Raw genomic sequence first — 23526 nt, 5'->3', positions numbered from 1 at the left:
GGTATCCTGATGTTCACAGGCTCATGACCAGAACTTCTCTGGGTTTTCTTGTGATCACCCAGTTCTATAGATAACAGAATTTTCCATTAGACCCTGGAATTCCATATTCCTTTCCTTTTGATTTCTTGAAGTGTCTCACTTAAGGATTTGTCTTTGACACCTGAAAAGCCAGGCCTCATATAGATCCTGAAGGGGGGTCCTCATTTGAGCGTCAGCACTGCACATACTGTGACCTGCAGAGAAAAGCTGTGGTGTGTCCCTGGAGGTCTGTAGTTGCTGAGTCATGAGTGAGCCTTGTCTTTTTCTAGTTCACTTCCATTTGATGGGAGAGTTTCTTTTTAAATAAAAGCTTTCAGGTCACATTGGTATCTTCCTAGTTTTCTGCAAGTTAGTATATAACTTACAGAGTTTGGGCTCTAGTCAGTTGTAAATAGATGATCCTTAGGTAGGTTTTTGACAGTGCTCTCATAGGACACTGACAGGACAGTCATGCAGCCCGTTGCCTTGTTTCCAGGCGTTGGTGACCAACACTGAATCACCATTCTGTGCTCACATGTGGAAGCAGTGGATGACTGTTTTTCTGGGCCCCCAAATCACTGCAGATGGTGACTGCAGCCATGAAATTAAAAGACGCTTACTGCTTGGCAGGAAAGTTATGACCAACCTAGACAGCATATTAAAGCACAGAGACATTACTTTGCCAACAAAGGTCTGCCTAGTCAAAGCTATAGTTTTTCCAGTGGTCATGTATGGCTGTGAGAGTTGGACTATAAAGAAATCTGAGCACAGAAGAATTGATGCTTTTGAACTATGGTGTTGGAGAAGACTCTTGAGAGTCCCTTGGACTGCAAGGAGATCCAACCAGTCCATCCTGAAGGAGATCAGTCCTGGGAGTTCATTGGAAGGACTGATGTCGAAGCTGAAACTCCAGTACTTTGGCCACCTGATGTGAAGAGCTGACTCATTGGAAAATGAGTCCTGATGCTGGGAAAGATTGAGGGCAGGAGGAGAAGGGGACAACAGAGGATGAGATGGTTGGATGGCATCACCGACTCAATGGACATGGGTTTGGGTGGACTCCGGGAGTTGGTGATGGACAGGGAGGCTCGGCGTGCTGTGGTTCATGGGGTTGCAAAGAATCAGACACAACTTAGCGACTGAACTGAACTGAACTGAAGTTTTAAAAATTGGTTTTTATGTGATCTGTTTTTTACTTGAATATATTTTATTATTTTGGCTTCGCTGGTGGCTTAGACAGTAAATAATCCATGTGAGCAAGGAGAGAGGTGTGAGAGGAGACTGAGAGGGAATTTTGGTCCTAATGGAGTAGTGTGGGCGGGGCTGGTGTGGCGAGATAAGGATGAGAGGAAGAACTGTAGTCACACTGCAATAGATCATAATAGGTGTATGATAAATATTTTTATAAACTAAATTGGGTTGGATTGGTTTTGGTAATACAATTCTGGATTTGGCTATGATGTGAGTGATGGAAAGGAAGAGAGAGCTCTTTTCAATAGGGTCACCTGGAAAGGCTGCTCTGAGAAGATGTTTGAGCCAAGACTTGAAAAATGGGAAGGAGTGAACCATGTGAAGTTCTGGTGGAACATTAAGGAAGAAGGAACAGCGAGGGTAAACACCCCAAGGCAGAAATGAATTTGTTAGAGATAGCAAGTTAGAGATAGCAAGAAAGCCCCTGTGGCTGGAGCAAAGTGAGTGGGTAAGCCTGAGCCATGGAAGGAGATGAGCTGAAGGAAGAGTCAGCCAGACAGTTTAGGGCCTTGAGGACTGAGGTGAGGGATTTAAGTTTTATTCTAGGGTGAAGGAGATTGCTTTGAGTAAGTGCCTTGTGCTAAAGTTCCTAGAAGTACAATTGTTCTTTCCTAAAGAGCACTTTTAAGCTGTCTTTGGAACATTTCCCCCAGTGGGACTGCATCTTTAACATTACAATTAAATCAATGGGGATATGTTTTTTAATATATATAATTATATATAATCTCTATGTATATATGTCTTTCTGTGTCTATCTATCTATCTATCTATCTATCTATATATATATATCCATCTATCTGGAGAGAAAGAATAAATTAAAATAAGTTATGCCTTAGACTGTTTTGATTTGCAATAGATGTGATACATCTGTATTTCCATTCTACTTATTCTTATTTTCAGAATTAAGAAAATTTCAAATCTGGAGAATCTAAAGAGTTTAGATGTCTTGGACCTTCATGGAAATCAGGTATTGTTAAAGCCCTTTGTAACTTACTTTTTTGAAAAAGCTCTAAGAAATTTGGCATAGAACTTTTAATAATTATGCTTGTGTTCAATTTTTCCAGAGTTACTTTACTGATTCACTGAAATTAGCTGTGGTATTAAGGTAGTAAGTCTACATGCATAAATTTCTCAACAGCAAATGATAGATAAGACATAAAACATTTAGAATTCTTATAGTTATGCCTATTTTGTTTCTTATTTAGTCTTTTATTAACTTAATAGCCAACCCCAAACCAAGAACTAAAATATTACTATTGATTTTCTCCTACCTAAGTGTTCCTTCTTTATTCCAAGTTACCACTATTCTGGATTTCACATTTATCTTTCCTTTGTGGGTATTTTTACTTGGTTTTATCACATATACATGTGTCTAAATAATATATTGTTTAGTAGTATTGTCTTTTAACTTTAAAAAGGTGTCACACTATATATTGTCATCTAATGTTTGCTTTTTTGATACAGCATTATGTTACTGAGATTTATTTATTTTGATTATGTAGTTGGTAGTTTATGTTTATTGTTATATGTTCCATGGTTTGATTATACAAAAACATTTTTCTCCATTTTATTATTGATAGACATTTGTATTGATTCCTTTTTGTTTGCTTGTCTTTTTGTTTTGTTTCCTACTTGGATAGCACTTCTAAGAACATTCTTATATATGTTTCTCCCGTACATTATATTATTCTAGGATATATTCCTAGGAGTGGAACTGATGGGTCATAGGTTATTTAAATGTCTAACTTTAAAAGATAATGCCAAATTGTTTTCCAAGGTGATTGTACCAGATTATACTCCCACTGTAACACATAATAGATCCTGTTGCTTCATATCTTTTTCAACATTTGGAATTGTCATACTTCTTAATTTTTGCCAATTGAATTGGTATAAAGGGGTGGCCTCTCATGGTCTGGATTTATGTTTCCCTGATTACTATATAACCTGGGATCATTATCCTGTTTGATCAGTTTATCTACCCGTATATTTGTCTGTCTTAATTTGTGTCTGGTTTGTTATGTTCCCCTGCTTATTTTCTCTCTCAGAGCATCTTGGCTGCTTTTTTAACCCCTTGCTCTTATATTTAAATTTTAGTCTTTTCAATATGAATACTTATTTCTAAATAACTACGTGAGCTACATACTCATGCAGAGGGTAAAACCTCTCCTGAGGTGGCAAGTGTACATTGTGGGATGATCTGGGAGTCCCTGCCTGTTGAGAACAAGGTTTTCCACTTGCAGTTGGTCAGACATCAACCTCAGTGTAATCTCTCTGGGTGCTCTAATAGCTGTTAGTCCCAAGCGTTTTGTTGAAAACCGAATGTTATTAATAAAACCATGATAGATCTGGATAGGCCACATCAGCTAGTGGCTGGGGTCAGCTAGCTAGCTGATATCCCAGCTCCATCTGTTTGTCTGCCTATATGTGCACACAGAGGGAGGACTGTTGATGGCCCAGGAACTGTCCAGCCCTGCAGGCTGGTTAGTGTCTTTCTAGTAGAGAGAAAGTTAGCCTGTTATTAATAGTTAGATGTTGGTAGAAGGGGAAGAAGAATTAAAGTGTTTGTCAGTAAGAGAATATCATATACAAAAGCATTGAGACTAAAAATAACATGGTAAGTATTTTTTTACTGCTAGAGAATTCAGCACATATTGGGGGATGGTGAGAGATGAGGCAAGAGAGGTAGATATAAGGCCAGATTGTGGAGGGCTTTATATGCAGTACTCAGAAATTGCTATTTTGTCTTTATTTAGCCTACTATTTTAAATATTGCTCATAAGTATAAGTGAAACATTTTATGGTAGCAATATTTTTCCTGAGTTTATTTTTTTTTAATTTGCATTTATTTTTATTAATTGGAGGCTAATTACTTTACGATATGGCAGTGGTTTTTGCCATACATTGACATGAATCGGCCATGGATTTACATGTGTTCCCCATCCCGATCCCCCCTTCTGCCTCCCTCCCCATCCAGTCCCTCTGGGTCTTCCCAGTGCACTAGCCCTGAGCACCCGTCTCATGCATCCAACCTGGGCTGGTGATCTGTTTCACCCTTGATAGTATACTTGTTTCAATGCTGTTCTCTCAGAACATCCCACCCTCGCCTTCTCCCACAGAGTCCCAAAGTCTGTTCTGTACATCTGTTTCTCTTTTTCTGTTTTGCATATAGGGTTATGCACCATCTTTTTAAATTCCATATATATGCGTTAGTATACTATATTGGTTTTTATCTTTCTGGCTTACTTCACTCTGTATAATGGGCTCCAGTTTCATCCATCTCATTAGAACTGATTCAAATGAATTCTTTTTAATGGGTGAGTAATATTCCATTGTGTATATGTACCATAGCTTCCTTATCCATTCATCTGCTGATGGGCATCTAGGTTGCTTCCATGTCCTGGCAATTATAAACAGTGCTGCAATGAACATTGGGGTGCATGTGTCTCTTTCAGATCTAGTTTCCATATAAGCATTTATGTGTTTTTCATATTATAATATACTTTGAAGAATTCATGGGCATTACCCAAGATCTATAAGAGCAACTGGTAAATGAATAACATATCACTTGATCTATATATCTTGTATAGGGACTATTTACCAACATTATGTTGATTAAAAATTCTCTATTCCTTATTAACTGACCTATATTATGTGTTCTCTAATTCCAGCATATGTTTGTGATAGTCTGTGTATTAAGATTAATTATTTATACCACACAAATTATTTCTCAAGATTCTGTGAATACAAGAAAGAAATTTTAAGTGAAAATCTTAGTCTTATTTCAAATATTTAAATCCAATAAGCAAAAATCTGGAGTATTTCAAAGCAAAGATAGTCTTGGTGACTAAAAAGTCAGGAGATACACTACTCAAGTTGAAACAATGTGCAACTCTAAAAAAATAGCATCAGATAGTTTAAAAACTAAAAGAATATTAAGTGAGTATTTTTTATAGTTTGAATTTACTTATATTGGAAATAATAATGATACATGGTATACATTGTAAAATGAAATGTAATTGGTTTTTTGATGTGAAAACATTGGGAGGATTAGTAATAGTGTTCAAGAAATAGATTGGGGAATGGAAAGAGAGGGGAGGTGAAACTGGAGATAGAGAACAGTTGAGAGACTAATTCAATAATCCTTGTGAGAAGTGATGACAACTTAAGGTAGTAACAATAGGGTTATAACAAAGGGGAAGATTGGATAAATGTTAAAAACATTAAGATTTAGCAATTGATTGTATGTGAGTAGTAGAGAATACAGAGGAATGTGGGAGACTGATTCTTAATTTACAGCCTAGATTTTTTTTTTCTTTGTCCAGCAGAAAATGTTCTGTTGAATGCTTGCCTTAACATGGACACAAATGTGCTTCAAGAAGAATCTGTTCTTTCAGTGACATCTTTTCCTTCAGGGAGAGCTTGCCCTTTCTGTTATTGCTCGCCAGAAAGCAGACATCTTTCTTTTCAGTGTTGTTTAATAGGAAGGTCATCTTTATCCAGATAGAGCAATCTGGGTCACTCTTATGCACATACAAAAGACTGGAGGATCCAGCTTTCCTAGATATATTAAGACACTTTCCTGTCTACCTTAAGACCCTCTCTGATCAGTGTGACCTAAGGTTAGGCTTTTGAACATTCCTGTCATCTCTTCTTCTGGCTGTGAAATTTATTAACTGATCAAGAACTCTGCTCTCACTATACACCACCTTTTGCTTGAAGATTCTGTCATTTGCTCTATTCCTGTGACTTTGTTCATGCCTGCAACAGAGTAACAAATTTTATTCTGTCAGAGATGTTGCACCCAATTCTGCCATGTCTGTTCGCAAACCAAGAAACTGAACAATATCCCCAGTGATTTTTTTTAAATTACAGATTAATACCTATATATGAATTAACAACATTTCTTTTCAGAGTCACCAAACTAAAAAAGGACTCTAAAATGTAGACATCCTAGTTGTAAGTCCCACCAGGACCAAATGAAATTGGAGAAAGGTAGTTTTCTAAAAGAAGTGCTCCAGGATTATTAGCAGAAGGGGGAAGACATCATAGACAGGTCATGTGCCCCTTCATTCTGTGTATTTATCTTTCTTCAGTTCAGAGGGGTTTTATATATATAAAAATATACATGTATATATTTACATATTGCTTTTTCATATACCTATCTCTATTTTTTTTTTTTTAGTATTTTAGTAGAATTTCTCAAGCTTATGTTGATATTTCTGATTTCCTATAGTGTCCATTTTGCTTTTGTTGATTCTATACATTTTAAATTCTATCACCTATTTAGTTTTGAAATGTCATTTTCTGTCATCTGCAAATACTCATAACCTTGTTTTTTTTCTTTTACAGATTTTCATTTTATTATTAGTTAAATCAAAAATCTCAGTGCAAATTTTAAAGCATGGTCGTAGTTTATCTTTTATATTATTAAATTTGCGATAAATATACTTACATTTCTCTTCTTGAATCTAGATGAAATCTAGATGGTATTTCTTGAATGTAAGAGAAGGGCTTAATAATATCATAGAAAATGTATTTTAAGTATTTAAAAAGGCTATTTTAGCCAATATCTGCTTTGAAATGTTAAATAGAAATGTTCAAATAATATTGTGATGGCAATACAGATGAGAAAATTAATCTCCAGTGACCATGAAATTTATTTATTTTAATGTCCAGAAAAAAAGTGTTATGTATAACTCGATATTACTTAAGTTCATTAGATTAAAAGGTTGATGAAGCCCTCCCAAGGAGGGCTTCTGGGTCATGTAGAAACTCACCCTGTTTTGTGCTATTCTTGCTGTATTACAATAGTGGGGCTAAAAGTCATGCTGCGCTCTCATCACTTCATGGGCCATACCCTTTAGCTTACCCTTACTTGTGCCACTCAGATCCCTCTGCTGCAGTTGAGTGCTTACGCACATGTGTATCGTCTATAACTCAAGTCTTCTTGCTCTAAACAGCCGGCGTCCACCATGTTGTACCCTGACTCACCACTGTCTGTCTCCTCTCAAGCAGTTTCAGTAATAAAGAATATCCATTCTCATCCTCTCCTGGGGTTCCTAGTCCCTTTTCCATTCAAACTCTTGACTGCTTTCAGGATTCTGCAGTATAAATGGAGTATGAACAGGGAGAACTTGGTCTCATTTCTTTTCTTTGTCTTTTCTCTCAGAGGGTGGTCTTGTTTGGTCAAAACATTGTGAGCTCATGCCTTAGGCTCACAGTTTCTATTTTGTAACTAGTACATATATTTATCTTCCCTTCATGGGAACCTGGCTCAGTGCTGAGCAGTTCAGTTCAGTTCGGTTCAGTTGCTCAGCCATGTCCGACTCTTTGTGACCCCATGAACGGCAGCACACCGGGCCTCCCTGTCCATCACCAACTCCTGGAGTTTATTCAAACTCATGTCCACTGAGTTGGTGATGCCATCCAACCATCTCATCCTTTGTCGTCCTCTTCTCCTCCCGCCTTCAATCTTTCCCAGCATCAGGGTCTTTTCCAATGAGTCAGTTCTTTGCATCATCTTCAATATCAGTCCTTTCAATGAACACTCAGGACTGATCTCCTTTAGGATGAACTGGTTGGGTCTCCATGCAGTCCAAGGGACTCTCAAGAGTCTTCTCCAACACCACAGTTCAAAAGCACCAATTCTTAGGCACTCAGCTTTCTTTATAGTCCAACTCTCACATCCATACATGACTACTGGAAAAACCATAGCTTTGACTAGGCAGACTTTTGTTGGCAAAGTAATGTTTCTGCTTTTTAATATGCTGTCTAGGTTGGTCATAACTTTTCTTCCAAGGAGCAAGCGTCTTTTAATTTCATGGCTGCAATCACCATCTGCAGTGATTTTGGAACCCAGGGAAATAAAGTCTGCCACTGTTTCCACTGTTTCGCCATCTGTTTGCCATGAAGTGATGGGACCAGATGCCATGATCTTAGTTTTCTGAATGTTAAGCTTTAAGCCAACTTTTTCACTCTCCTCTTTCACTTTCATCAAGAGGTTTTTTAGTTCCTCTTCACTTTCTGCCATAAGGGTGGTGTCATCTGCATGTCTGAGGTTATTGATATTTCTCCCGGCAATCTTGATTCCAGCTTGTGCTTCTTCCAGCCCAGCATTTCTCATGATGTACTCTGCATATAAGTTAAATAAGCAGGGTGACAATATACAGACTTGACGTACTCCTTTTCCTATTTGGAACCAGTCTGTTGTTCCATGTCCAGCTCTAACTGTTGCTTGGACATGCCCAAACAAGTACTTATTGATTATTTGGTAAAATATACTTCAAATAATTACCATGGTCAAATTACCAGATATGTTCCTTTAGTTAATTTTCACAAATTAAGTAACTTCATAATATCTATAACAGAGGAAACAGGAAATAGATTTTGAAATGTCTTCATATAAATATGTTTGTTGCTAAATCCAATGACTGGGTCTTTTATTTTTATAGTATGCACCTTTGATATTTATGCCTGCTAATCATCCCTGCCTCATTTTTTTAACAGATTACCAAAATTGAAAATGTCAATCATTTGTGTGATTTGAGAGTTTTAAATCTTGCCAGGAACTTTTTAAGTCACGTTGATAATCTTAATGGGCTGGATTCACTAACTGAGCTTAACCTGCGACACAATCAAATTACTTTTGTGGTGAGTATTAAAATGGAATCAATATGTGATTTCTGGCCTTTATTTTAAGGCAATGAAATAAATGTTATAGCATTGCTTTCTGTAAAATAAGAATCTAAGGTAATTTAGTTTTTTTCTGAATTTAAATTGTGGATATAATTGTTAAGCTTTATAATATTATGGTTTGGGAAATGGTATGTTATTTTCCATTCTAAAAGATAAATGTAAAATTAGGAGCAGAAGTGTTATCAGTAAATGAATCAGCTAGGGGTAAATGAATTTTGAATCCTTTTCTGTGTTGTTATACAAATAGAATTAATAAGAAAGATGGTTACTGGTGACTGAAAGTTGACAAATTGTTGCACAGAGAGGAAAAAGACACAGAGTGGAGAGATTGAGGACTTTGAAGACACATAAATACCATGTTCTTTGCAGCTTTTCAAAGGCAGCTTTGTATGGAGGAAAGAGCACTGTTGCACAGGACATCAGAGGCCTAGCGCCGATCTGCTTCATCTCTCATTAATTGTGTAGTAATGTAGTGTTAGTTGCTCAGTTGTGTCCACCTCTTTGCTACCCCACGTCCTGTAGCCTGCCAGGCTCCTCTGTCCATGGGATTCTCCAGGCAAGAATACTGGAGTGGATTGCCAATCTCTTCTCCAGAGGATCTTCCTGACCCAGGAATTGAACCTGGGTCTCCTGTATTGCAGGCAGATTCTTTACCACCTGAGTTATGGGGAAGATCCCATAACTGTGTGCCCTTGGGTAAGTCACTCACCTGTGAGCTTCAGTTTACTTTTCTCTAAAATGAGGACATTGGGCTGGATCATCTCTGGAGTCCTTTTTGGTTTGCTGACTCTGAAAAAAAGATATAAATATGATAGAAAGCTGGCGTGTGAGCAGGAGGAAAAGAGCTGGCATCATGAGGCTGCTCTGAAACTCTGAGGATGAGCTTTATTAGAGTTATAGTTTTACTCATGTTTAACAGCTAAATAACTGCTTAATGCTCAGGTATGTTGAACTTGCATATGTGAATAGCTCTAGAAATAAGACTTTCAGTTATATGACATGATATAGGCCAAGAAGACATCTAAGGCTTTATAAAAACACTATTTGTTTTTTAACAAGTTTCCTTTGTTTATATGCACCAGAGAAACTGCATTAGGTTTTCTCTGGATATCACTTAAGCACTCTGAAAGGCACAATCTGATGCTTAACTTTTTCAAGACATTGAGTTCCTTGGTTGGTTGGTTTAGTCGCTAAGTTGTGTCTGACTTTTGCAACCCCATGGAATGTAGCCTGCCAGTCTCCTCTGTCCATGGTATTATCCAGGCAAGAATACTAGAGTGGGTTGCCATTTCCTTCTTCAGGGAATCTTCCTAATCCAGGGATCAAACCCAGATCTCCTGCATTGCAGGCAGATCCTTTACCAACTGAACTATGAGGGAAGCCCATTAGTAAGTAAGTAAGCCCATTGAGTTCCTTAGTAAATAATTACATATACTTAAGTTGTACACATGAAAAAGTTGGAGGACAGTTTATACCTTATCTCTTGGCCTCACTGTACAGATTGGTTTCATTTTGAAGTTTCCCCAGAAAATCTGAGCCAAGTAATGCTTATATTTTCTAGGAGGTTGGGATAATTTCAAAACTTTTTCTAAGACATGGATTTATCCCGGATTTTAAATTCTGCCAACCTTTCCCCATATTGGATTTAAATATTGGAAATGGCTTGTTTATTTTAAGGGACATCCATATTGAGTTAATCTGTTACATTGCTGTCTCGAGGAACTGTTCAGGCTGGACTTAATCCGTCCTCAGGACATTGAGTATGATAAGAATCCAAACACTTCGGTAGAGTGGGGTACAGAAATCCGTTGGCCTTAGCATATGCCTGTCTACAATTTGTCCTTCATTTGGAAAATGTGTAATACACATCCAGGAAATTGCTTAATGAATTTCCCACCGAGTACCTAATCATTACTGTTATAGATTAGGCAGCAGTAAGCATCTTATGGAAAAGAAAATTGTTTTAATTTCTAAAAGTGAAAAAGATTTTTAAGTATTATGTATATGGTATAAGCATCATGTATATTAATTTATTGGATACTGTGCGTGTATGTGTAAGAATAAATAAACTGTTCCAACTCTGTTTCTTTTCTGAAGCATCCTTTTCCTGAAGACCCAAGAGACTTTAAATCTCAGGATTCCGTTTTTTTTCCCCTCTCTCCTGGTGGCTCAGAGGTTAAAGAGGCTGCCTGCAATGTGGGAGACCCAGTTCGATCCCTGGGTTGGGAAGATCCCCTGGAGAAGGAAGTGGCAACCCACTCCAGTATTCTTGCCTGAAGAATCCCATGGACGGAGGAGCCTTGTAGGCTATAGTCCACAGGGTCGCAAAGAGTCGGACACGACTGAGTGACTTCACTTTCACTTTCACTTTTTTTTTAAACTACCTCTTCTTTTCTCCAGGGTCAGTTATCACATTATCACATTATTCTTTTTGCTATTTTTTCTCATGGTTTTTAAGGTTTTGAGGTTTTTTTCCTCAGTGACTGGTAATTCTTAAATGAAGGACCAAGTTAAGGCATGGCTGGCTCTCCTGTAGAGCTGAATAGGTCTTTTTAGCCATAAGTCTCTCCCTAGAATGATCACTAGATTTGTGTAAGTTGCTGAATCCCACGCATTGGCAGACTTCCCCTTAGAGTGAGTGGACGACAGGCAGGCTCACTGTGTAACTATCAAAATAATAAAAACTACATTGTGAGGGCAGGGAGGAGGAATAAGAAGGACCTCAGTATCTTTTGTGCCAGCTGAAATTGCCGTTCCTCTTCCCCTTCTGGTTCTGCTGTGGCAGTTATTAACCATCTCCATAGATAAAACACCCATGCTCTCCATCCTTCCTTGAGTCTCTGTTTTGTTAGAAGCAGATCCTAAGGCTCTAGCTGAGGATTTCTTCAGCCAGCTGCTCTGTACATGGTTATGTGTGTGCGTGGCAGGAGTGGGAGTGGGCTGGGAGGGCAGTGGGTTTGTTGGTGTTCCAGGAGTAGCTGTTTAGTAGAACATCTTTAGCTATACATATACTTGATTAGCCATAGCTATTCATAGTGCATGCCTGTGTTTTGTATGTGCTGACTCTGAGAGCGGAAGTTGGCATTCTCATGGAAAGAATTGCCACGTTTGCAGTGCAGCATTTCTCCCGCCAGTTCCGAGCTGCAGTTTTCTTTGTTCAAGATTATCTCCAATAACATCCATCTGCTTTTCAGCTTCCTGAAATCTCATAAAAAATGTTGCTCTATTAATTTTTGTTTTTAACATTTTCTGTGGAATTGCTCATTTTATTTTGTTTGTTTCACCCGTTGAATTTTGGGAAGGAGATGAAACAAATGCATCACCTACTTTACCATCTTATCAGAAACTGTCCTCACTGATAATGTCAGTATAGAAAAGAGTTTAATACAATAAAAAAATCAATGACTATTTAACACAGTATAGTTGTATTCAATTCTCTAATCTTTTTCTTGGAAATTTTATAAGTTTCTAAGCAAATGTCTTTTTAGTTTGTATATCTTTCCCTTTAAAAGAACCATGAAACGTTTCAAACATTCCCAAAGAATAGGAAATAATATTACCAACGTTTGTGTGTCAACCAATGAATTTAAATAAAAGCCTTTTAAATATAGTTGAGACCTACTCTGAGGCCTCCCCCAGCACATTCCCTCTCTCCTTTGCAGACATAACCACAACTATGAGTTTGGTGTTTATTTCTATGCATGTCTGTTTCTATTTCCTGTATATATTCCCAAACCATCCCATATATATCCCTAAACAATGAAGTAATTATTTTGCATGCTTTTAAGTCTTCTGTAAATGGTTTTATCAAACAGTACATATCTTCTGTAAGTTACTTTTATTATGCTTTGAGATTTATATGTGTTGATACGTATAGCTCCAGTTCACTAATTTTCATTGTTATACAGTATCCCACTGTATGATTATGATTAAATATTTATTCTTCTGCTTTTGGATAATATTTCTAATTTCTATTGTTTTTTTTCCCATTTATTTTTATTAGTTGGAGGCTAATTACTTTACAATATTGTAGTGGTTTTTGTCATACATTGACATGAATCAGCCATGGATTTACATGTATTCCCCATCCCGATCCCCCCTCCCACTTCCCTCTCCACCCGATCCCTCTGGGTCTTCCCAGTGCACCAGGCCTGAGCACTTGTCTCATGCATCCAACCTAGGCTGGTGATCTGTTTCACCCTAGATAATATACATGTTTCGATGCTGTTCTCTAGAAACATCCCACCCTCGCCTTCTCCCACAGAGTCCAATTTCTATTGTTAAAAATAATATTTTTGTATGTATCTTTTTGTGTATAATTATAACAATTTCCCTTGGACAGTGGCTTTCAGACATTTTTAGCCATAATCTATGTTAATAAATAAAATTTACATTGTGCATGCATGCTCAGTCGTATCTGACTCTTTGTGACCCCATGGACTGTAGCCCACCAGGCTCCTCCCTCCATGGGATTCTCCAGGCAAGAATACTGGAGTGGGTTGCCATTGCCTTCTCCAGGGGATCTTCCCGACCCAGTGATCAAACCCATGTCTCCTGCGTCTCCTACGCTGCAAGAGAATTCTTTACCACTGAGACACCTGTGAAGTACCTGAATTGATTTCTTGACTGATGAAAAACTGGTTGTAATCTGCCTTTGAAAAATAATGCTAAATGGTGACTTGGGAGAAGCACTGCTTGGTGCCAGGACTATGCACGTCATTTCACTCTATTAGTTTTTGCCACATTTTCCCCAAAGTGGTTGTACAAAATTACATTTCCATCAGCATTCCCTGAGAGTTTCTTTAACTTCACACTTTATTGACATTTGATGTTGTCAGATGTTGACCTTCTAATTTTTGCCAGTCTTCTAACTATGAAATTGTATTATTTTGAGATTTGAGATTTTGAATTTTTTTTTGAATAATTTTTTTTCAAATTATTATTTGAGATTTGAATTTGAATTTCTAGTGGGATTAAATACCTATCATCTTTTTTCCATTTTTGATATTGATATTGCTTGTTCGGCAGATAGCCTTATCCTTTGCCCACTGTTATAACATCTTTTTCTTTTTCCTGTTGATCAGTAGTATTTCTTTTGTTTCTGCTATCTTTGAGAAACAGAAGTAAAAATCAATAGTTTCCTTTATTGTTTCTTCTTTTTGTTTGAAAATTCTTTTTTATAGGCTGAGGACATAAAGATATTTTTCTATGTTGTCTGACAAGAGTTTTAAAGTTGTTCTTCACATGGAGGTGTTTCATCTATTTGGCATTGATTTTTGCTTGTGATGTGCCATTGAAATCCAATTTCATTTTTTTTTTCTCATATGGATTACCAGTTGTCCCAGCACATTTTCTTGAAAAGTAAATTCTTTTTGTCCTTCCCTCTCACCTTGGCAGTATCTTCTTTTAGCAAATTAAATATCCACATATGCGTAGGTCTGTGACTGGCCTCTCTGGTCTGTTTATTTGGTCTCTGTACATGTTTCAGTATAATGGTATAACTGTCTTAATAACTGTAACTTTCTATTAGTATTATGTTCTAAGAGCTGGTAGAATGAGGTCCCCAATCTTCCTTTCCTTTTCCTTCTTTTCTCAGCCTTCCTTCCTTTATTTTTGGTTTTAATTTTTGGCTACACTCTGCAGCCTATGGGACCTTAGTTCCCCACTGAGGGATCGAACCTGCACCCTCTGCATTGAAAAGTACAGTCTTAACCACTGGACCACCAGGGAAATCTCTAGCCTGTCTTCTTTTAAAATTTCTTTCTTGGTCTTTTCTTTTTCTGTATACATTCTAAAAATAGCATGTCAAGTTTCATGAATAACTTTCCTGGTTTGATTTTTTTACTACTCTTAGATTGATCATGTGGATTCTTCTTTAATCTTAATTTTGAAAATTATATTACAAGATTTTTGTGATGAAAAGTCATTCTAGCCCTTTGGGTTGTTATGTGTATTATCATATCATATCATATACTTTTCTTTTTTGTTTGCTAATATTTGTTTCATAATATTCACATTTATGATAAATGACTTTGACTTATAATTTCTTTTTATTCTTTTCTGCTATCATACTATCTTTATAAAATAAATTGGAGAGTGCTTCTTATTTTAATATTCTGTGATCCTTTATTTTGATTTCCTATTTAGTATAAGGCTTCCCAGGTGGCATTAGTGGTAAAGAAACTGCCTGCCAATTCAGGAAACATAAAAGACATGGGTTTGATCCCTGGGTCAGGAAGTTCTCCTGGAGAAGGAAATGGCAACCCTCTTCAGTATTCTTGCCTGGAGAATCCCATGGACAGAGGAACCTGGCAGGCCACAGTTCATAGGGTCGCACAGATTTTTTAGTATAAACCTCATCTTATTTGAGATAAAGATGATCTGTTCTTTGATTATTTTGGTAGAATTTATCTTGTAAAATGGATAGTTTTAAACTATTGACTGTATAATAGTGGACATCAGTTTTGATTTGTTTTAGTTTCCTTTCATCTAAATTCTTTTTTTATTTTATTTTTTGGTTGCTCTATTTATAGCCATGTTCCCTTGTCACTTCTAGTAATGCTTATTTATACTTTTTTTTTCTTGATCAGTATTGCCTGAGGCTTGCCTATCTTACTAGTAATTTCAAAGAATCAGTTTTTTTCTTCATAGAACCTCTCTTACAGCTTTTTAAAAAATACTATTTTATTGTTGTTATATTTCTTATTTCTCTATTTAAAAATTTTTCTGTCTAAAGTATTATGTTAAATACTCGAAACATTGGTTTTCAGTCTTTTTTATTTTCTGATATAAGCACATAAGACATAAATTTCCCTCTACGTCAAACAAATTTTGAAATTTAATATTTTTATTATTATTTAGTTTTAAATGTTTTCTAAGTTCCATTGTTTCTTTTTTGATCCAAGTGTATATTTAAAAGTGTGTTTAAACTTTTTGATACGTATGGATTTATTACTCATTTTTTGTCATTCTTTTCCAATTTAATTGCATTGTGGCTAGTGAATGTTGATTATATATAATTGGTTTATTGAGGTTTTCTTTATTGCCTAATGTGCAGTTAATATTTATAGTCAATACTTACTCTCAATATATTTGTCTAGTTTGTGGTCAGTATTTAAAGCTATGTTTCTAGTCACTTACAAATTTAAAGTTGATGTATTTTCCCAGATTGTTGATTTAGTTGGATGTATTTCCTAGATTGTTTCCTAAATTGTTTCTTTTATTATTATATATTGACTATCTTTATTGTTAACTCCTTCATTTTCTAAGTATTTTGTGAGCATGGGCTATATGCCAAGCTCTGTTCTAAGTATGTATTATATATCAGAAAACTAATAATACTTCTTGCCTTAACATTTATTTAGTATAATGTTAATATCAGCTTTCTTTTGGTTATTTTTTTCCTGGTATGTGTTTTTGAGATTTTTTTCAGTGAATCATATTAAACATTCTTTAGCTTTCAATCTTTTTCTTGTAAGGAATACACAATTCCTTTTTAAGTTTACAATCTGAGAATCTGTCTTCTGATCAGACGTTTGTCTGTTATACTAATTGTGATTTACATACATTTCCATTCATCAATTTGATGTTATTTCAAGCTTTCTATTTTTTTTCTTGTGTCTGATTTCCAGTTGATGGAGCTTTCTCTGTTCTTCTTCACATTAATGGTTACTATTGCATTTTAAAATACACAGTTGACTTAAATTATAGTCTAGTACACGTCCTTACCTTATTCTCAAAAAAGGACCTTAGAATCATTTAATCCAGTAAACCCCTCTCCTTTTGCATGCTTTTCTTGCCTAGTATTTCCTTTTTTTAAACCATCCAATTTAGATACTTTAATTGCTGTGTTTTCAGTCAGTGTTTATTTGGATTCACCCACATACTTGTTTGGCTTCGCCACTCCTCCCCAAGAATATAACTTAGATAAAGTTCCTTTAAGATGGCTCTGGTGGTAATAAGCTTTCTCAGTTTTTGTTTGTCAAGTAACTTGTTTATTTTGCTTTTACTCATGACTGACTTTTGGATTTGGTTGACAGTTGTTTTTCTCCTAGATGTTTTGAAGCGCATATACCCTTGTCTTCAGTTTTCTATTATTGTAATTAAACTGTCATCTATCACTGTTTTTTTACTTCCTCTGTTTGTTTTAAGATTATAAGATTTCTTTTTGAAGTCTTTCAGACTCACTATGATCTATATAGATATGGAACTACTATATTTGACCAATTTGAGGCATGTATTTTTCTATATTTCAACAAATCTGAAATGTGAATATATCTTACAATCTACATCAGGTCAGTTCACTTCAGTAGCTCAGTCGTGTCTGACTCTGTGACCCCATGGACTACAGCACGCCAGGCCTCCCTGTCTGTCACCAACTCCCGGAGTTTACTCAAACTCATGTCCATTGAGTTGGTGATGCCATCCAACCATCTCATCCTCTGTTGTCCCCTTCTTCTCCTGCCTTCAGTATTTCCCAGCATCAGGGTCTTTTCCATTGAGTCAGCTCTTCACATCAGGTGGCCAAAGTATTGGAGTTTCTGCTTCAGCATCAGTCCTTCCAATGAATATTCCAGACTGATTTCCTTTAGGATGGACTGGTTGGATCTTCATGCAGTCCAAGGGACTCTCAAGAGTCTTCTCCAACACCACAGTTCAAAAGCATTAATTCTTCTGTGCTCAACTTTCGTTATAGTCCAACTCTGACATCCATATATGACCACTGGAAAAGCCATAGCTTTGACTAGACAGAACTTTGTTGGCAAAGTAATGTTTCTGCTTTTTAATATGCTGTCTAGGTTGGTCATAACTTTTCTTCCAAAGAGCAAGCGTCTTTTAATTTCGTGGGTGCAGTCACCATCTGCAGTGATTTTGGAGCTCCCCAAAATAAAGTATGTCACTGTTTCCACTGTTTTCCCACCTATTTGCCTTGAAGTGATGGGACCAGATGCCATGATCTTAGTTTTCTGAATGTTGAACTTTAAGCCAACTTTTTCACTCTCCTCTTTCACTTTCATCAAGAGGCTCTTTAGTTCTTCTTCACTTTCTGCCATAAGGGTGGTGTCATCTGCATATCTGAGGTTATTGATATTTCTCCCAGCAATCTTGATTCCAGCTTGTGCTTCATCCAGCCCAGCGTTTCTCATGATGTACTCTGCAAATAAGTTAAATAAGCAGGGTGTCAATATACACAACCTTGACGTACTCCTTTCTCAGTTTGGAACCAGTCTGTTGTTCCATGTCCAGTTTGAACTATTGCTTCTTGACCTGCATACAGATTTCTCAGGATGCAGATCAGGTCGTCTGGTATTCCCTTCTCTTTAAGAATTTCCCACAGTTTATTGTGATCCACACAGTCAAAGGCTTTGGCGTAGTCAATAAAGCAGAAGTAAATGTTTTTCTGGAACTCTCTTGCTTTTTTGATGATCCAGTGGATGTTGGCAATTTGATCTCTGGTTCCTCTGCCTTTTCTAAATCCAGCTTTTTTCACTCTTCTCTTTCACCTTCATCAAGAGGCTCTTTAATTCCTCTTTGCTTTCTGTCATAAGGGTGGTGTCATCTGCATATCTGAGGTTATTGATATTTCTCTTGGCAGTCTTGATTCCAGCTTGTGCTTTGTCCGGCCTGGCATCTTGCATGATGGACTGTGCGTATAAGTTAAATAAGCAGGGTGACAATACACAGTGTTGATATACTCCTTTCCCAATTTGTAACCAGTCCATTATTCCATGTTCAGTTCTAACTGTGCTTCTTGACCTGCATACAGGTTTCTCAGGAGGCAGATCAGGTGGTCTGGTATTCCCATCTCTTGAAGAATTTTCTGCAGTTTGTTGTGATCCACACAGTCAAAGGCTTGAGCATAGTCAATGAAGCAGAAGTAGATGTTTTTCTAAATTTTCTTACTTTTTTATGATCCAACAAATGTTGGCAATTTGATCTCTGGTTCCTCCGCCTTTTCTAAATCCAACTTGAACATCTGGAAGTTCTTGGTTCACGTACTGTTGAAGCCTATCTTCGAGAATATTGAGCATTATTTTGCTAGTGTGTTAAATGAGTGCAATTGTGTTGTAGTTTGAACATTCTTTGGCATTGCCTTTCTTTGGGATTGGAATGAAAACTGACATTTTTCAGTCCTGTGGCCACTGCTGAATTTTCCAAATTTGCTTGCTTATTGAGTGCAGTAGTTTCACAGCATCGTCTTTTAGGATTTGAAATAGCTCAATTGGAATTCCGTCACCTCCACTAGCTTTGAGGAGGCTGCCATTAGCTCCACTATAGAGCTACCAAGCAGGAGACCCACAAACTCGAGAACAATTATACCAAAGAAGTTCTCACAGTGTTGCAAAAATTCTAGGGTCTACAACAGATTTCCCAACCTGGGGATCTGGCCAAAGGACTGGGAACTCCCAAGGAATTTGACCTTGATAACTGTTTATATTATTATCATTTCAGTTGTTGGTATTACATGTGTGGAGTTTAATTACTCTTCAAAATGTATTTTAAAATTTTATAGCATAATTTGGAATTGAAATCAAACATTATTCAAAAAGACATGGAAATAGAATAGCAAAAACGTATTTAATATTAATGAAATATGCTTTTCGCTGGAGGAATGACTGTAATTCCACACGGTCTTGCTAATTAATGGTCAAATACTTTAAAAGGAAGATAACTGAGTTTGACAAAACTGTGTTACATTCTCACTGTAGTTTTACTTGCAGTTACTCAGTGACTAATTGATACCTCATGGACAATGGGTACCTATTGGCTATGCTGGTATATCTTTTTGTGAAGTATCAGTTCACGTCTTTTGCCCATTAAAAAAAATATATTATCTTTTTATCAGTGAGTATGGTAGACCTTCATTCTAGATTCAGCCCTTTATTTTGTTTATATATTAAATGCATTTTCTGCATGGCTTCCTTTTTTGCTTTCTTAACAATATATATTTTTTAACAATATTTTCAACCTGTAGAAACGTTAAGTCTTAGTGACATACGTTTATCAGTTTGTTTTCTTTTTATCATTAGTGTCTTTTTTGTCTTGTCTAGGAAGTCTTTGCTTATCCAGATATCATAAATATGTTCTCTTCTGTTATCTTCTAGAAGGCTTATACTTTTACCTTTCATTTTAGGTGTGTGATCCACCTTTAATTAAGTTTTGTGTATGGTGTGAGATGGCAGCCCACTTAGGTATTCTTGCTTGGGAAATCCCATGGACAGAGCAGCCTGGTGGATTATAGTCCATGGAGTCACAGAGAGTCGGATGCAACTGAGTGACTACACACACACACGCACACACACACACACACACACACGGTGTGAGATGTAGGGGTCAGGATTCATTTTTCCCAAATTGCAACTGAGTGACTACACACACACACACACACACACACACACACACAGTGTGAGATGTACGGGTCAGGATTCATTTTTCTCAAATAGGAATGTCTGTTTTCTCCATCACCATTATTCAAATGGCCTCGTTTTCCACCATTTAATTAAATTGGTTTGTTTTTCAAAATTGAGTTATAGTCCAATGAGTCTTTCTCTGAACCTTCTATTCTGTTCCATCTGTTTGTCTACTATTATGCCAAGACTATACTGTCTAACTGTTCTAGCTTTATAATACATGGAGATATTTGGGGAGATCATTAATTTAACAAATTTATTTTGCCTAATTTTTATGTGTAAAGAAATGATATTTGATTTTAAAAAATATGGTTGAGTAAATTAAAAGAACTCTTTCGGTGATAATGAAATAAAAATACAAAGTGATATTTTATTGGTTAATCATAAGTTTATTTTCACCAGGTGTTACATAAAATAATCATCAGATATCTTAGATTTGATTAAATATGATAATTTTTATTAACATACCCAATATATATGTTTTATGAATCTGTGGATTCATTTCTTTGACTGATTATGGGAATAGGAATATTCTGAGGCTTTGTATCTCAAATATTGATTTCTTCCACTTTCTGCTTCTTCAACACCTTCTAAACATGGTATGGACCTTCTTGTTCTATTCTTTGTTTCTTAAAATTTCCATCATTCTTACTTTTCTCTGCTACATTTGTGCATGATTTTTATTTCTTTAATGTTTCTTCCAGTTCACTGACTTTCTCTTTAGTTTTGTCTAATCTGATTTTCAGTCCATCCACTGAATTTTTAATAATGACAATAACTTTTTATTTCTAGAAGTTCTGCATGGATTTTTAAAAAATAAATGCCCAAATATCTTTGTAACATATTTTTTCTCATGTTTTGATTCATTTTATCTAATAATTTTAAACATAGATATTCCATAGTCTTTATCAAGTTATTATATTTTCTTAGTTTTTTGGTAATTCTACATTTATTGCCTAAGATTTATGCTTACTCTTGCTCATAGTAATTTTTTTCATTAATCATCTGGAATTGTCAAAACGCTATAAGGGCTTCCCAGGTAATGCTAGTGGTAAAGAACCACCTGCCAATACAGTAGATGCAAGAGACACTGGTTTGATCCCTGGGTTCAAATGATTCCCATGGGATCTCCTGGATCCCATGGCAACCCACTCCAGTATTGTTGCCTGGAAAATTCCATGGACTGAGGAGCCTAGCAGTCTACAGTCCACGAGGCTGCAAAGAGTACGGCACAACTAAGCAACTGAGCGTGCACGTGCATGCACACACACACTCAGACACGTGCGTGCTGTAAAGTCTGATTTGAGTTTATGTCTTTCTAGTGAGTTTTGCCTGTAGTGGTAAGGGTTAGAATGGCAGGCACCATTTTTTATGAGGAGTCTTGGGTTTCCCTGGTACCTCAAATGGTAAAGAATCTGCCTGAAGTGCAAGAGAGCTGGATTCGATCCCTTGTCTGGAAGCTCTCCAGAGAAGGTAATGGCTACCCATTCCTGTATTCTTGCCTGGAGAATTCCATGGACAGAGGACCCTGGTGATCTACAGTCCTTGGAGTCACAAAAAATCAGACACGACTGAGCGACTAACACTTTCTTTTTTGTTAGATTATGCCTGTGATGTAAATTTGAACTAGAAATTCAAGTGTGGAAAGTCCTGTGATTGTGCAATTGAGGCTTTTTCTATTTCTCTTCATAGTGGTTATATCTAGCTCTCTTAGATTATAAAGACTAATCATTATTATCTATGTAGTCAGAGTGTTATTTCCTACTTATTAGTCTGGTTTTTAGTTCCTTTTATTTTCAGGGGATTCCAACAGTGTACAGAAATAAATTAGACTGAAAGAGCAGCTTGCAGCTAGATTGACTGATAGTTGCCAGATGATAGGTAGTAAATAAATGTAAAAAGTAGATATGGATATTACTGCCTTCAGATAATAGAGGCAGGTAACAGACTTTTTTCGTGGTATATAAAAATATGATTTGAGTTGTAGATATGATGGCTTACACATATTATTCCTCATATAATATGTGTCTGTATTACAGTGATGGCTATAGTAAGTAATTTTAGAATTTATAAACCTTCTTATAACAAGGAATACTTTTTTCTTTGTTTTTTTTCAAGCTTATTGAGTGCTTTGTTTTTAGTTCTTAAAATGAAGATAATTACCCCTACATATTTTAACACTGACTTTTTTGTGTAACAGAATAGGTAACAAAATGAGAGCTGTTGTGATTTTATTACAGTCATTTTGTTCTCCTTGCTGTATGCCAAAGCCTCTGTCTCTTCACCCTTCTTCCTTATTCCCCTGCAGGAGGCTCCTCTAAAAATAGCTCCAGTAATAGATGTTCTACATGGGGTCAAATTGCTGAGTCATTTAGTTCTTTGGTGAAGTTTAGGAATATGGAAAACAGTGTCTGAACTGGGTAGGACAAACATGCTTCTAAATTGGCAGGTCATTATTCTTTTGAAAAATAAAGAATATTCTTCTCAATAACCATATAGTAAATAATTTTTAAAGTCTATTTTTAATTTTAAAAGTTCTGTAAAATGGTTTTGTGTCTGAACTTCAAAACATATTTTGAGTGTGATTCCCAGAAGTGTGTTTTGTTAAATACAATAAATTTGATAATAAGAGGTTAACAGATGAACTGTAAATATTCCCCTATATGTAAATATTTCATCTTCTTTTTCTTATCTTAGGTATGTTATTGCCTCTTTGGAATAGTTTCACTGCCTGTGAAATAGTTACCTCCAGAAAAGAATTTCTGGGAGGATTTGACACTTGACAGTGAAATAAATGTGCTGACTTTTTCTCAATGTTATAAGGATTTAGCTTTCTTAAATTATCCATAACCCCTTATTTTTGCTTTCCTCATTATTCCAAAATACTTATATGTAGATTGTTGAGTGCTGGCTTCTTCAGAGTAACATCAGAACAATCTGCTGATAAAGAAAAGTTGAGATTATTACTTCCTGACAGGAAGAGCACATTTTCTTGACACAGTCTTAGTCATATTTTAAGGACCAAGTCACGATATTTATTTCTGAGATTTCTTGGGGGTCTTGTTTAAGGTGAGTCTTTCAGTGCACTGGCTTCAGATTGATGAATTTATGACATAATAGGTTACCCCCTGGTGGCTCAGATGGTAAAGAA

The 23526-nt window shown here is 36.3% G+C and overlaps 1 protein-coding gene across 6 annotated transcripts in view; it reads left to right on the top strand.

Annotated features, from left to right (window-relative positions):
* Nucleotides 1-23526, top strand: part of LRRC49 (leucine rich repeat containing 49) — a 152662-nt gene that overhangs the window by 18931 nt on the left and 110205 nt on the right. For all 6 annotated transcript variants that reach the window (XM_061157950.1, XM_061157949.1, XM_061157953.1 and 3 more), the window contains 2 exons: nt 2170-2236; nt 8776-8919. In XM_061157950.1, coding sequence (XP_061013933.1) covers nt 2170-2236; nt 8776-8919 — 211 coding nt within the window. The remainder of the gene's footprint in view (nt 1-2169; nt 2237-8775; nt 8920-23526) is intronic.

This window comes from Dama dama, chromosome 12 (genome assembly GCF_033118175.1).
Source record: "Dama dama isolate Ldn47 chromosome 12, ASM3311817v1, whole genome shotgun sequence".
NCBI classification, from domain to species: domain Eukaryota; kingdom Metazoa; phylum Chordata; class Mammalia; order Artiodactyla; family Cervidae; genus Dama; species Dama dama.
Note: the sequence above shows the minus strand (reverse complement) of the source record. Positions and strands in the feature narration are given on the sequence as shown.